This window comes from Solanum verrucosum, unplaced genomic scaffold (assembly GCF_900185275.1).
Source record: "Solanum verrucosum unplaced genomic scaffold, falcon-dt-bn FXZP01000898.1, whole genome shotgun sequence".
NCBI lineage: Eukaryota > Viridiplantae > Streptophyta > Magnoliopsida > Solanales > Solanaceae > Solanum > Solanum verrucosum.
In genome coordinates, this window is record NW_026019852.1 from 323,573 (window position 1) to 339,416 (window position 15,844).

At 36.5% G+C, this 15,844-nt stretch overlaps 2 protein-coding genes across 4 annotated transcripts; one reads left to right on the forward strand and one right to left on the reverse strand.

The window, feature by feature from the left end:
- The first annotated feature begins 381 nt into the window (after positions 1–381).
- On the forward strand, positions 382–8,579 carry LOC125818120 (uncharacterized). 3 transcript variants are annotated; one of them, XR_007442339.1, is made up of 10 exons: positions 413–843; positions 1,386–1,535; positions 2,961–3,175; positions 3,317–3,387; positions 3,468–3,630; positions 4,950–5,139; positions 7,580–7,738; positions 7,843–7,931; positions 8,091–8,255; positions 8,329–8,579. XR_007442339.1 is itself a non-coding variant. In XM_049497651.1 (9 exons), the coding sequence occupies exons 1-9, from the start codon at positions 492–494 to the stop codon at positions 8,187–8,189; spliced, it is 1,488 nt and encodes a 495-aa protein (XP_049353608.1). In that variant the 5' UTR covers positions 382–491; the 3' UTR covers positions 8,190–8,579. The 3 variants fall into 3 exon arrangements, 1 of the variants encoding a protein (XP_049353608.1); XR_007442340.1 differs by having other exon boundaries at positions 8,390–8,579; XM_049497651.1 differs by having other exon boundaries at positions 382–843; positions 8,091–8,579.
- An 838-nt stretch (positions 8,580–9,417) lies between these two features.
- Positions 9,418–15,581, reverse strand: LOC125818159 (linoleate 9S-lipoxygenase 6-like). The gene is made up of 9 exons (XM_049497699.1): positions 15,179–15,581; positions 14,788–15,074; positions 14,473–14,707; positions 14,046–14,378; positions 13,873–13,958; positions 11,744–11,833; positions 11,271–11,569; positions 10,916–11,179; positions 9,418–10,193 (listed from the first exon to the last, which is right to left on the reverse strand). The coding sequence occupies exons 1-9, from the start codon at positions 15,369–15,371 to the stop codon at positions 9,425–9,427; spliced, it is 2,556 nt and encodes an 851-aa protein (XP_049353656.1). The 5' UTR covers positions 15,372–15,581; the 3' UTR covers positions 9,418–9,424.
- Positions 15,582–15,844: the final 263 nt, after the last annotated feature.

The window sequence follows — 15,844 nt, forward strand, 5'->3', positions numbered from 1 at the left end:
ATTCATCGAATAGTAAATTTATCATTTGACAAAAATAAGAAAAACAATCAAGTCCTTAAATATGTTTTCCGAATTTTATGTATTAACATCATAATATATGTATTTTTTTTTAATAAATTAGTCTTTTTATTTTGAAAAATATTTGACGATAAAAATGTAATTCACACAAAAATATTTGTATTGTGATTTCATTTTTCTTATTTCTATAATTGATTTTTTATTTCTTGTATCATAATTTAAAAAATAAATAAATTTACATATATATTTTTTAACTGGGCAAAGTACGGCCAAATTCGCTAGTTAAAAAGAAAGAAAGAAAGAAATAAAGTACATATTTTTTTAATTTCATTCACTTGTTTATATCTTTCCCTCGTTTCTCAGCAGTTTGTTCTCTATCATTGCAGTTCGCTGATCAAGTGTTCAATGTTTGCACACTGACACAAAAAAGCAATCTGAAAAGACTTAACTCGTGCCGCAGGAAATCCACAAAAATGGCAGCAATGGCCTACAAACTTGCTATAAACTCTAATCTCAATACCAATGGCCTACTATCACCTCCTCCAAACAAACTACAGTCACATCTTTTACCCTCAAATAAAAAAATTTGTGGCCGCAGGATCCTTGCAAGTCCACCTCTATCATTGATTCGAAGTAAAAAAAGTTGGCATGGATCACTTCGACTTTCGAATTTGAGTCAGTCGTCCGCGTCTAACTCCTTCGATGTTGTCATAGTTGGTGCCGGAATCATTGGATTGACCATCGCACGCCACTTGCTCCTTGCCTCAGATCTCTCCGTCGCCCTAGTTGATGCTGCTGTTCCTTGCTCTGGCGCAACAGGAGCAGGTAAAACTTTATTGAACATCTTATACATTGACGACCAGACGACAATGTTTTGAATATTGGAATGATATGGGCCAAATACTGCAAAATGGATATTGAGGATTTATATGCTGACTCAACTAGCTTGGAGATGGAGAAGTAGTAGTGGTTGTAGTTGTTGTTGTATAGCCGAAGCCTACTAGTTTGGGTTCAAGGTTTAGTATAGTTGATATATTCATATGCATACCTTCTTGGACTAAATGCTGTATATATTAACTTAGTACGCTGTCAATCATGAGTTTATTGAAATTACTGACCTATATCTGATTGAAGATAGATTAGTCACAAAGATCAGCTAAATAAGTATGTCAATGGTCTGTCAAACACTTAAGTGGAAGAGTTAATTTGTTTCTATAATAAGTATTAGAAGTGTTCATGTAAACCCTTATTCTCTCACCTGAGAATTTTGGTGAACATCTCTACCTGCTAGCATTCCTATTGTTCCCAGTGACTTGACTGATTGATTGTGGATTTTCTGTACTGTTTCTCATTTGAGCTGGTTCTAGGTCAAGGATACATATGGAAGGCACACAAATCACCTGGTACTGAGAAATGGGAGTTAATGATGCGAAGCCATCAATTATGGGAGAGCCTAGCCAAGAGCATTCAACTTCAAGGGATGGATCCTGTAGAGGTACTTGGCTGGAAGAAGACAGGTGATTTATATCCTTCCGAATATCTGCTTTTAGTCATTCTGCTGCCGATATCTTAAATCAACTTACATCCCTGGGTGCTTCTTTATGACTTAGGAATGGGCCAACCTTTATCATAATATATGTCTTATTTTCTGTTCTATCTTGTTTATGTGTTTGATTCCCACGAAGTGGTGGTTACCTAGAAGCTTATGCAATATAAATATATGGAGAGTATCTCGATCGAAAGTGGATATGATTCTGACCAATGAGGTTTTTAGCTCTACAAAGCAGCCTAAGGGGTTAGAATAGGATGGAGCAATGGTGAAATATCACATTATTTTCCTGTCTTTTTAGAAAAAAACATTTTCAACACTGAGGAGGTATGCTCCTCCTTAATGATATACATACTCAATTGTAATTATTTTTCTTTTTTTCTGGAAAATTCATTTCCAAATGACAAAAGGTGTTATATTTTAGAACATCAGTGATCAGTCTGGAAGTGTTCAGGTTTGAGACAGTTCTGGTAAATGCCAAAGTTAGGCACCTCATATTTGTTTAGTCCTTCTCTTTTTAATAGACTTTTTTGGCAACAGAGACCCCAAACATTCTTTCAGTCTGTTCAAATTGTTAGTGTTAGATTCTTTGTGAATATTCTAGAATATGTGGAATCATAGTAGGTAGCTTAATTTATTCCTGTTGAATTAGGTGTTGATTTCCTTTTCTTTTTAGGACATGTAGTTATTTAAATCCCAATAGCTTGACTGCTCGAGGAATAATCAAGCTGAGTTTCTCTCATTTTTTTTCTTCTGTTTCATAGTTAGATTGTCCCACGCTGGTTGAAGAAATGAGTTGTTGTCTCCTTATTTAGTCTTGAGAACTTTTCATTTCAAGAGCTAACTTTTCAGATTGATTGAGGCCCAAGGTCCATTTTCTTAACATGGGAGTACCATATTAGAGCCAAACCCATCCCTGTTCTTGGTTTACCCAATGCTGGGACCCCATGTGATGTCATTCACACTTTAGTTGATAGGCTTGAAGGGCAGGGTGGGGGGTTAGATCATTGTCCCACTTTAGTTGAGGGAATAGGTTGTATATCCTTATATGCTCTTGGGCAATTCTCATCGCATGAGCTAAGTTTTGGTGAGGTATGCCTAAGGTTTATTTCTTTTACCATAAACAATGTGGATTTTCTCCATAGTGTCCATTGAAGGCAACTTTCCATTTCCCTTTTTCTGTAAAACGCAATTTAGAAAGCAAATCTTATTGATATCTCCTCAGTTAAAGGGTGTGTTGTTTTCTCTTCTCTTGTCCATGTGATCCCTTATACCTATTTCACGTGCACAGGCTAAGGAAAAACCTTTGTTCTGTAATAATCGTTACTATTCCACTCCATCATATTAAAGATTTTAGGGGAAACCACTGAGTGAAGTTCTTATTATCTGATAGGAAGCCTTTTAGTAAGTAAAACAACAGATGAGTCATCAATATTAAAAAGGAGGGTGGAGGAGCTATCACAGGAGGGATTGAGAGCTGAGTTCTTGTCTTCCAATGACTTGCTATCAGAAGAACCGGAACTTGTGCTTGATAAGGAAGGTGGGGCGGCTTTTTTCCCCGATGATTACCAATTAGACGCTCATCGTACTGTTGCATTTATTGAGAAGGTTTGTTCCCTTTCCTTCTTTCTATCTTTCTTCCTTTCTCTTCCACTTTGGTTCATTCTTTAGGAATAAGCTTTCATGCTATCTTACAATTCCTATATATCCTCACATTGATAATTACTTAAGTTATTGATCATTGTCCAGGGTAACAGGCATTTTGCTGTGGAAGGGAGATATGCTGAATTTTATCATGAACCAGCTATTGGATTAGTTAGGTTTGACAGTTTCCATATTTACTGATGTTTGAACTCTCCCTGGTCAGTATGGTCACTATTAATAAATTTAATAAATTCAGACATGGAAATAGCTGCGAGGTTGGAGCTATTCAAACTTCCAAGAATACATTGCACAGTAAGAAGGCTGTTGTGATTGCAGCAGGTTGTTGGACTGGATCTTTGATGCACGACCTGATTAAGCAACCAGATATTGAACTCAACCTTCCTATAAAGCCTCGAAAGGTTTTGGATAAGATGTAACATGCCCATTGAATTATTTACTTTGTTGCATTTGTTTTGTTATCTTATTTTCTTATTGAAGATCTAATAAAGGGTTAAAAGAAAAGTAGATTTAAATAATTTTCAAAGAAAACCATATTATTATTTGTTGACTTTTTATAGATGCACAAGTTCTAGTCATCTATCCCATAGCTACAACCAATCGGCACATCAGATGGAGGAGGGGATGCATGGAAGTGAACTAGGGTGAAATACACCCATTCACATGCTGATGCTCATATGCCAGCCAAACAAGACCATTACTGTTATATCTTATTTCTTTCTCATGGCACTCTGTCATTGTTTACATCATTGTCACTATATTATTAGGAACTTTATTTTCTTCTCCTGTCGATTGGGTGAGGGTGGGGGGTTGAATTGGGAGTCATATCTGATTTGGTTCTTCACATGCATATGCTAGTCTGTAGCCACCATTTCTTACTCGTCCCTCTCTGTTAGTGCTTCAGACCATTTCTTTAAGTTCAGCTGATGCCTTGTTTTGCCTAATTTAGTTCAGGTCCTGGATAGTAGGCAACATTAATTCATATGATATTTAAAAGTAAACATGTGAGTATTTGTGGGTATGTAACTGGATGCTCACCTGGTACTAGTATGAACTATACTTTCTTGTTAACTTTTGTTTGATCCCTACCTCCCCCCTTCTGTGGTACAGTTTCTTGTTAATTCATATATCCATTAATTCTATGGAGGGGTTTCTACATAACCCAACTTACAAACTAATTCTGGAAACAAAAAGGAAGAGTATGAAAAGAGAGAAGAGAAATGAAATCAAAAGTTGCTGCATGACTTCTTATCTCAGTTCATGGAATCTGTATTAATCCACTCCTTTATCCCTTTAGCTGGTTATTAACTTCAAATAAGATATTGTTTTACAAGCTCAAGATACAAACACTCAGCAGTTAGAAGAATTTGAAGCTCTTAATGGTCTGTCTGTCTGTCTGTCTAAATCAGCCTTAAAAGAATCCAAGATTCTCAATTGTGTCTGGATGTACATTATTTTCAAGAGTTCCCTTCTAAACCTATCCACCTCAAATAGGGAAGTCATTAAGTGAATATCAATTTAGAAAAGGTGAAAACCGACGGCCAGAAGAGAAGCATGTAATGCATGATGGCAATTTGATTAATCTTTCTATGTATGGATCTACCTCCCTGTCATAAATTTTTCGCATGAGACCTTTTCTTGTGCCTACTTTTCAATAGATTCAACCTTATATATTTGATATTAATTTACTAGTGAAGCTAAATTTTGCCTCTGTAAACAGGGTCACCTGCTTGTGATAGAGAATTTCAAGTCGTTCAAGCTGAATCATGGAATTATGGAGGCAGGGTATACCAAGCATCAGTCGGCAACCCTTAAAGCTACTGCATCTGATTCAGGGCCTGTCTATAATGCACAAGATTTGTCTGTTTCAATGACGGCAACCATGGATGCGTCAGGCAATCTCGTCCTTGGTAAACTATATCCTGTTGTTGAATTATGTAATCCTCCTGTGTTTTACCCACAACCAGTATGTCTAACCCAATTCAGCTAGATGTGGGTAGCTCCAAGCACCATAGCACCTTTTTTCCTCCCTTGTAATGCAAAATATTAAGGGGTCATTTGGTGTGAGGAATAAGAATAAATAGTCCGATAAAAAAATAGTCCAGGGATAAAATTTTGGTGTCTTGTTTGGTTGCCAAGTTTGGGATAACTTATCCCACCATTTATACCATCGTGATGGGATAAGTTATCGCTTATACGTGGTGGGATAACTTATCCCAGGGTAGCTGATCCCGAGATAATTAATCTTGGGATAACTTGTTCCCAACCAAACAACGTTCTTTTTTTTTTATGAAGAAAAGGATTTCATGAAAGAGCATCAGGGTGATGCTAATGACAAAAGTGTACAAAGAAAGAGAGTTAGTTCCCTTACATGAGTAAGCTTGGATCAAAGAACTAACAAGATCCCAAAAACTGTCAACACTATTAACAGGAGCAATAAGTTCCAACTAAACAGATTGACTAGGCATTTAGTTTTTAGAGTATAGCTTAGAGTTGAAATCCCATCAGAGCATCTGCGATTTCTTTCATTCAAGACGCACCAAAATATTACTGCTGGAATCATTTTCCAGTTCTTCTTGATGGTTTTATCAACTTTCCAAAAATTCCAACTAGAGTAGGCTGCCTTGATATGAGGAAAGCCCCAGTGTAGACCAAACATAGTGAGGAAACAGTTTCAGATGCCTGCTACAAAAGGGCATTGCAAAAAAAATGTGGTTGACACTTTCAGATGATGGCACAAATGGCATCCACTGACCAGAACTATTTTCTTCTTGTTACTTGTTTTTTGTTTCTTTTTCCAAGTTCATGTGTTAGTTGTTGCAATTGGTCTTATTTCTTTTCTTTTTTCTGTCAGTATAAGCTTATTTTCTTACGATAAAGGACTGTTGATAGCCAAATCAATGCACTATCTCTAAGGAAACTGGTTATAATGCTGGAAAGAACGTCTACCTACTGTGGATGATCCTTATGTAGACATCTACTGTTTAAATTGCCTCATCTAAATATTTAAACTATTAAATAGGGCAAACTTATCTTTTTGTTGGGCCAAGTACGTGGAAATATATTAGTACGAGTGATAGTGAGATTGAACTCAAAGACCACTTGAATTGTATAAACTATATTATCTAAAAGCTTGAGTTGCTAAAGATGTGACAACAACAACGAAGCCTCATCCCCATACAAGTCAGGGTCGGCTCACTGACCATGTTTACTAATTTAAGCTCAACTTGTGTCTTTATCATACCAAAAACTAAAAGTGGAAAATAAGTATGTAATTAGTTGCAATTATTATTATTATTATTGTGAAGAGTTCTCTATATTTTTACTTACATAAAAATCCACAATAAGGTCAAATACTCCTACAAAAGCAATAGGTTCAAAATCAATGTACTATCAAGGCTAAAACCTATTCCCATTAGTAGATATCACCTATATGGATATTTTCCTCTGGTGTGTTCTATCTTTAGCTCTATGTTGCTCGGTCTCTTCAAAAATGTCAAGGGGTGTGTGTCGGATTCGCCAAAAGTAGTGCATATTTGGAGAATCCGACACGAGTGCGGCATCGAAAATGAAGAGTCCACGCAACTTAGCTTTAGCTAAGCTTACATTTACTAAAGAGGTGGCACTTTATTTTATTTATTTGTTTTAGGTCTACAACTTGTATTTTTAACATAGATCTTTGCCTAATTTCTCATATATTATTTGAAGGTATGGTAAATCCAACTAGGATATATATCTCGTTGCATGTCTTGGCTAACTTCTCGGATATACTATTCATGATATCTAGAGCCGTTTAGACAACTTTTTCCAAAGTTGTTTAAAAACATATTTTCGGGGATAACTTTGTGCAAAAGAAAATTGTGTTTGAATAGTCGTAGTTCATTGAGGATTTGTGAGTCTTTTGTGAGTGGAAGAAGAGCTTTTAAATGGAAATATACCTTCAAAGCTTCTCTCCATTGAAATTTTTTTTCTGAAATAACTTTCCGCTAAAACTCCTTTAAAAAGCTAAACAGACGTGCTTTCTCGGAAAAAGGATCAACCTTTCAAGCTGTGTAACTTTGGTAGCTGCAGGCACTTGTCCCATTGTATGGTATCTGGTAGTCCATTTATATTGAATAAAATTGTAATGGAAGGAAAAGGAAATATCCATTTTGTGCTACCTTTTATGTCATCTTCATAACTTGGTGAAAATTTGTAATCAATTAATCACATGGCTTGACAGCTAGGCTTTCTTTCTGTTCATCATTTTTTTATTTTTTTTTTATTTTTTTATAAATCCGAATCCTTGAAGGTAAGTGTGGTTTATATAAATCTTCACTCATGTCTATTCACCAAGATCTTTTCTTGCAGGGAGTAGCCGACAACTTGTTGGGTTTAACACAGAGGTAGATGAATCTGTCATCAACCACATATGGAAGCGGGTTGGAGAGTTCATACCTGCTTTAAGACATGAGTCTCTTGAAGATTTGCGTCAAAGCAGAGAAGTTAGAGTAGGACTGAGACCTTACAGTAAGTGAAATCCAGAAACTTGTCTTGTAGCAATCATGTCTGAACTCCTAAAATAATGCCAAAGTTGCAAGCATGCTCATGCGCTTGACTATTTTTTGATTTAGTTCCTGATGGAAAGCCTGTCATTGGGCTTGTTCCTGGATTTTCAAACGTCTTTCTTGCTGCGGGGCATGAAGGAGAAGGACTGTCGCTGGTATTTTTCTCTGATCTGCTTCTGCAGATAAACTGAAAGACATCATTTTCTTATAAAAATTGTTCCATTCATTTTAATTTGAAGTCAGCTGTTCTTTCTGACTTTCCGAGTTCTTATATTCTTCTAAGTTGATTTGTGGGCAATCCTTTCTCTTACCAGGCGCTAGGAACAGCTGAAATGATTGCTGATATGGTGTTGGGAAATCCTTCTATAGTAGATGCAGCACCTTTTGCTCTGCTAGGCCGGTGCTTCCACTAAATAGTGAGCCCAATGCCATGATTGAGCATTAATAAAGCCGAAATTTGAATGCCCTCCACCCTGAAGGTCGCATCACATTCTTATGTTACTGCTACATGATGTTGCATTTTGGTTATAGCTTTTCGTTCTATCATTTCAGTGCAATAACTGAATAATGGGAAATTACAACTGTTTATACTGGCATGTGGATTTCTCAACAGAGAATGTAGCAATGATAAGTTGATGAATTGGCTCTAGGATGCAATTCACAGGTTTTGAATGAACAGAGATGTAGCTTCTATAGATAGAGACAAGCTAGAACTGTTCCAGCAGAAGATTCATCTTCCCAGCTCTCCAACCACATGGCTCTTATGTAAAACTAAAATAGCAAAATGCTTTTGCTGTGGTTGATTTTCTTATGGATTTGGTGCTTGCAATGCTTCATTTTGAGTTCTATCTGTTCTAGCTCATGCATATGTGCATTTGGGCTCATTTGTTTAGGAATATTTTGCTTGTTGTTGTGTGTGGAGTGGGGTGGGGGTCGGGGTGGAGAGCTGAATTTGTGCAGTTCAGTTGGTTCAGGTTGATCCTAGCTTTATGGGTCAATTTCGGCAAAACCCAAGTCGACCCATCTATGAATATATTTTTAGCCAAACCACTCAAGCCTGAGGAGTTGAGCAGGTTACACTTTTGTGAGATAATTTTACCCTTGATTTAGAGGGTGTTTGGATTGGCTTAAAAGTTGGTCAAACCAACTTTTAAGTCAGTTTTTGACTTCTGGAAGTGTTGAGCAAATATAAAAAATAACTTAAAATAAGTCAAACATGACTTAAAATAAGTTAGGAAGTGTTTGGCAAGGTCAAAAAATGACTTAAAATAAGTCAAAAACCAAAAGTAGGTCTCCCCCTACTTTTTATTTTTTGACTTAAAAGTCATTTCAGTTTGACTTCTTATTTTTGACTTAAGAGCTACTTTTTAGCTAAAGACTCATCTTTCAAGATGTCCAATCCTGTAACCTTATTCTGTATAAAATAAAAAGAAAAATGTTCTTCATGTGGTTGTGTTTCTCATGGATAAAATGCTCTCAATGTTTATTTGGAGTTTAAGATTTTTTATTTCACTTTAATTTGTCAAAATAGTACTTGCTGTGTGAACTATAAGCATTAGGAGATGGTTAAGGCTCTTCCGTCTGTCCTTTATTATTTTTTGTAAGTATTTACACTTTCTTATACTAGAGGCCTTATTATAATAGTGATTCACATGGATATGCTATTAGGTATCTCTATAGATGTGATACCCTGACATGATTTAACATTGGAGACCGCAGGGCGCAGAAGCTTGTATGGTATATTGGAGGGGCCTTGTCTGTTCTTAAGTTTGGGATCTGCATTTCTTTCCACTATCCTTTTATCCACTTCGTTCAGTTCCTCGGCAAATTGCTCAAACCTTTGCTTTACCCATACATCATCTATCCAATTTGGAGATCGTTGTTGACCCAAGTATACTTCATCAGATGTAGGCGCCGAGAGTACCTCTAATAGTGCCATATATAGGGTGATTTCAGACCTGTTGGGTAACATCTTGAGGAAGAACTTATCTGGGTCATGGAGAAACTCTGCAAACTCTTTTGTCCCTTCCATTGGGATGAAATTCTGACATTTGATTGGGCAATTTAGTGGATGACCCACGTATTCATATTGTCCAAAGTTAACTGAAGCATGAAGACCTGAAGATATCCATATAAGGGTTGTGAGAGCCTCTACTAGGTCAGAGAGAGTAGTCATTGGGTACCACCATGTTTCATTGCACTTGTCTCCATGGCCAATTTTCTTAATCTCCGACCACCATTCTTGGATCTCATGGTCCGATCTCAGGGAATTATCATCCTTGTAAAAATGTAGACAATAGTCATTTACCCATCTCTTGGTTGCTACCCAAATTTCTAGTCCATCTGTACCATATGGATAATCTTCAAAGAGAAGCTGAACGCCAGCCAGGCAATCTGGGTTATGGAAAGCCATACCTCTGCGAGTTTTGTTAATGTGTTATTTTGTAGTGGTAATAGTAGCTATAATGTACATAAGCAGATTTAGGGGTGATGGAGAAAAATGTTTTCAATTATTTATTTTATCCAAAAAAAAAGGAGGAAAATGTTTTCATATTTACTTTGGGAATCATTCTGGATCATTTGTCATGTATGCTTTAATATAGAATTAGGTGATATATGGTACTAATATACAAGGTGGAAGATAGCGTATGAAGATAGTGTTTTCTAGTGATAGTTCTGAGTATGAAAAGTTAGTAATAGTGTCTAGTTGTTGGCCTCAAGCATGGATTTGGAGTAAGAATTGGGATATCTCTAAAAGATGATGAAGTAAGAACTGGGGGTATCTTTAAAAGATGATGACTTCCATTAGAGGTGGGACATCACTAAAAAGCTATGTTGCTCGGACTCTTCTAAAATGTCAATGGGTGCGTGTTGGATTCGTCAAAAGTAGTGTATTTTTGGAGAATCCGACACGGGTGCGGCATTGAAAGTGAAGAGTCCGCGCAACTTAGCTAAAAAGAAGACGATTTTCACCTATAAGTGGAAAAAGTAGTTCTCTTTCTTTTGATGGAAATTTTTTCTTGGAGAAAGCATTTTCAACAATTTGAGATGACTAACATTGAAAAATAATTTCATGAAGACACATATTCCGTATACCAAACAATTTGTTAGGTCCAGTTCATATCTCCTGCTAGCATACCTTTTCAGTAAATCACCAGGGAGGCTTTGTTCATCAAATCTCCATTCCTTATAGAGTGAAGAAGATAGCTCCATAGAGACTTCACCAGAATAAAGGGTCTTCTCAATGATTCCTCCACCTTTTAAGACAGTACTTCGAGCCAATGCATTAATATGCATAGTGTCCTTGAAGTGAGGATTCAATAACCTGTGAATCGGGTGCATAACACTCAACTGCCTTCTGGTGGCAATAATGAATGGCTCTACAACAGCATGAGTTTTTAGCCTACAATTTCATATACCCATGAATAATGGAAGTAGTCAAATTTGGAAATTCAATGACATGGCAATTGCTACATGATTTTTAGTAATTTTACCAATGGCTGATTAGCTGATGATAACCAGAATCATTTACTCCCACATGAGCTTTAGCAAACTGCCATAAGGTTGCCTCTGATCCATTGCCCCCTGGACGAAATACCCTGTGAATCTCAGTGCCAGGTGAAAGCCCTGGTAAACTTAGTTCTATAGCAAGTGGCTTTAGCGTGGCATCGTCCTTTAAGAATAGTAGAGTCCTGGACGCATAGGCACACACATCATTTTTGTTTATTTTTCCTAAAAATGGCATGAGATAGTTGTGGTGGTCCAAGATGAAAATCCTCCATTGGTTCATTGCCTGCAAAATTGAACTGAACTTTTTATGAAATTTTCTATGTTTGTTGAAGCTCTTTCCAGCAACATTCATGGATATTATCTTTTCCTCCATCGTGGTCTTTGGATGATGTGTCATGGGTATACTCTATGCTAAATTCCTTCAAAATGACCGTGTAATTAGTCTAAACATACTTACTTCTTGAAGAGTGAGGCCATCAAGGTTATGTTCTATGTGTGATCGTCTTATTGAACTCCATATTCCATTCTTGCTTTTTGGTGGAAAAGCCTGTGATGTCAAAACACATCCAACAAGATTTGAAACTTATAACACACTGTTACTGAGATACAACCAAGAGTAATTTTAAAACATAGTCAGAAGTAGGGTAAATTTGGACTCATTTTCTCAAAGAAAATTTGTGTACGTGCACCCCAACCCCCTCATGTTGGAACTCCATTAATGGAAGGGGAAATATGAGACGATTTGCTAATGGTAAGGATATGAATGGGCTACAAGTTTTGTCAGAGTACAATCTTGAGCAAATTTAGATAGTACAAGGGGATTAGTCAAACACAATCTATTAATCAAATACTAGAAACAACACTTCTGAAATCTTATTTTTTGGTTAATATAAGATGTGGACTCATAAATAGGTATGTGTTGTTTTATAATTATCCATCTAATCCTCTTATTTCTCATAAGGGAGAATACATAAAGACTCCCTTAAACTACTCCATGATTTTTTTTTAAAAAAAAAACACTTAATTTTGCCGAGGGCCTATGTACCTTCTATAGTTGTTCAAAGTGGTATTTCTACCCCTTTCCAATCCATGTGGAATTTGCAGTGCTTGCACAACCGTTCAGTGTGCGTGAAAAGCTCCTAAATTATTGTAATTTACAATTTCTTATATTTTTCAACTCCTCATTTCCTTTTTCTCTTCTCCCACCGACCACCTCCACCTACCCTACCACCAGTGTAGCACCAACAAAATCCACTCCTCCAACTCCTTCTGGTTTTCCTCATCAGATTACCACCCCCAACTGCTTCATCCCCCCCATCCCTGCGCCGCCCCCAAGTTTCATCTCCATCACCTACCATAACTTCACATGTTCCACCAAATTGTTACTAAAATTCATATTTTCAACGAAATCTATCGAACATGTGCTTGTTCGAAACAGTTTTTGACCTCTCTATTGGAAATCTCAGGTTTCTGATGGGAACGTCCGTCAGTAAAATATATTAAGGATATGCAATCAAAATATCATCTCTTTGAAACTCCACAAATTCTTTATCTTTTCATCTCTTTTTTTGTATTTTTTTCCCCTTTGCTAATTTTTTTATTTTTGTAACTTGTCAATACTAAATCAAGACACTATGAGAAGGAAGCAAATGAAGCAAATTTACAGACAACATGCTTTTCTGGTTCTTCCTCTAACACCACACGATCATCAACCAAACTCTTACATGACATTTATAGGAAATTCATGCCATCTAAGATATGGGAAAAAATAATAATCAGGTTTTGGGGTAAGAAGAAGAAATGGGGGAGTTGAGGGTGCCTCTCTTAGTGAATAAAGAATAAAGGATGAAGAAGGAATTGGTTTTGGGGGAGGGACGTCTGATATAAAAAAGTAGTAGTGGTGGTAGTAACTGCTTAGGGGGGTGTCTTGGAAGAAGAAGACGGAATCTGGGGGATAAGATAAGAAAAAATATGAATAAAAAGAAAAATATGATAAAGGGGTATTTTTTTATGAAGTCTGATATATACTAGATGGGAATACAGGAGGTATATAGCTATTGCTGCATACTAGTTGGGCATAGGTTTTAGTCTTGTTAGTGGACTTATAATATTATTGTTATTATTACTGTTATATATATATAACTTATTTTTCACTTTTATTTTAATTGGTAGGATGATAACATGAGTTGAGCTTAAATGGAGAAGTGGAGATTCATTTAGCTGACTCTACTTGTTTGGGACTGAGGGGGAGTGTTCTTGTTGTTTGCCAGTGGGTGTACCACAGTATACCGAAAATCTGGTTGTTTCGTTTGTGTGGTAATAGGTTCATTTCGAACAAGTCCGGGGATTGAGGGTTTTGGGGTGGGCAGTCGGTGCATAGGACTGTTGCAAAGTTTAGATGTTTTTTTGAATATGAGACTAGCTTAGGGAGATCTTTATGTGTTCTCTCTTCTCATAAAATTCATTCATTATCTTCATGAGAAAGCACATATCGTTAGTATTAGATCTATATTTGCATTCCCTAGTAAGAAAATATGAAGCTTCTGGTTACGCTTATCATAATTCTGTTAAGAATACACATCATACCTGCAAACACTGAATTACAGTTGCATTAATTCCTGCAAGCATCTGGCGCCCAAACTCCTCATCATCCTTCCACGCCAATTCGTTCCCTGTGCATGAGATAATCCAGACATGAAACAAAACTTGTCTTGGAGAAGGAAGATTCAATGACCTTATATTCATAAAACCAGCATCACCTGCAAATAACTGAGGCATTGGAAACTTTGTAGTATAATCCTTGATTCCTTGTCCAATCCCCTTCAAAATCTCTTTTGGTAGATGAGCTTCCAATTTCTTTATCATCCATTCTTCCACCCCTTGGCTTTTCTTCCCCGAAAATAGCTCTTTGATCTCATTGAATGACTTGAATTGGTTGGTTTCTTCTCTTGACACAGAACCCCCCTGAGAAACTACAAAGTGCAAAGTTGCCTGGATCACTTTCTTCACAAACTCTGATTGTTTCTGGGGGCTAAATCTTTCATCCGGAGGGATGCAGCTGTCTATCTTGAACATTATCCCCTTCACATTTTCTGTTTGAAGAGTAACAGTTTAAGAAGAAGAATAACACAGTCCGTATGATTTCTGTGACCAGAAAGTTATATTAGAAGGGAGAAAATTTCTTGCCTGAGTGAATATGTGGTTCACCAGTTTTTCCTCTCCTTGGATATGGATAGTGAATTGAACCTCCTAAAATAGGTCTTTCCCCTCGCTGAGGATCACTGAGATCATTATAGAAATCATAGTCATAAGCCCGATGCCATTCTCTAATTCTCCCTGCAGTTCCATCTCCTCTCAATGTTTCAAGTTCTTGTTTCCTCAGTTGCAGCAGACCATTTGGTGTTTGGCTTGGAAGATAACACTAAAAATCATAAGATGGTCAAAGACACTACATATCTGTTGCTGAAAGATACTACATGTTATGAGAAATGCTTTACTCACAGTATTTGAGAAGAAAATCCTTTCCTTTTGCATTAAATGATTGGGATATATCCAAGAATTGCATTCAAAATGAACCATTTGTTTGAATTCAACTTGGAGAGATAGTGATTGAAGAAAAAACTTGTCTTTGTGCTGGTTCCAGATGACAAAAGCTCCTGGAAATCCAAAATCTCGGTCAGCCTCAAATGTCAATTCATACTTAATACATGTGTTGCCATTAAGCTTGTTGTGGATACGTTTCCCATGATTCAGATGCACTTCTTGACTCAGCTTTCCTTTCCCCGTACCTATCCAAATGGAAGAAGGAACAGAAGCAAGTCTATCGTAAGTGATAGCAAAAACTAGTTGTCATAGTTATACACACATATATATATATATCAAGTTAGCTCACTTGAGTCATTCAGACTATATAATTGAATACGAATAGGTTTTGCAAGGCCTGACTTTGCATGAGTATGTTGAATAATGATTTCTCCTTTAATGGACTCTGCATGTTTCTTGCTTTCAGACAATTGAGCCTTGACACTTCCTTGAAACTTATTCAAGCAATCAATCATCCTTGAACGTTGTCTCGTATGTACCATGGTTGGTGCCCAAATAGTATCTGAAATTTTCTGATCATCCACTTTATAAATGTGATACAGAGAAAGGTAATGTGATGAGATGAATTTACAAGATGAAGAAAGACAGTCATAACTTGAGTTTTTAGCATTGCATCAGATTCATTGCCTTGCTTTGAGGTTTTCTTGCTAGTGCTCCACCAGATTCTTATATGCTAAAGCACTAAAACTTATTTTACTAGAGGTATGCCTTTGAGTCCTACCAAGTTCCCATTTCTATGGGTTCAACATATAATAATATATATACATTTCAAATTTTTTTAATTAGTCTAGTGTTAAAGAATTTATAGGCCTCTGCATATAATGGATTGTGGGAGTAGAATGAGTACAATAGGATAAAACATATTTCATGTTAAGTATTTAAAGGTCCTATTGTTAGGTCAAAATTAAATCTTTACTATTTTATCACAAGAAATATAAAATAAAGTATTCAAAAT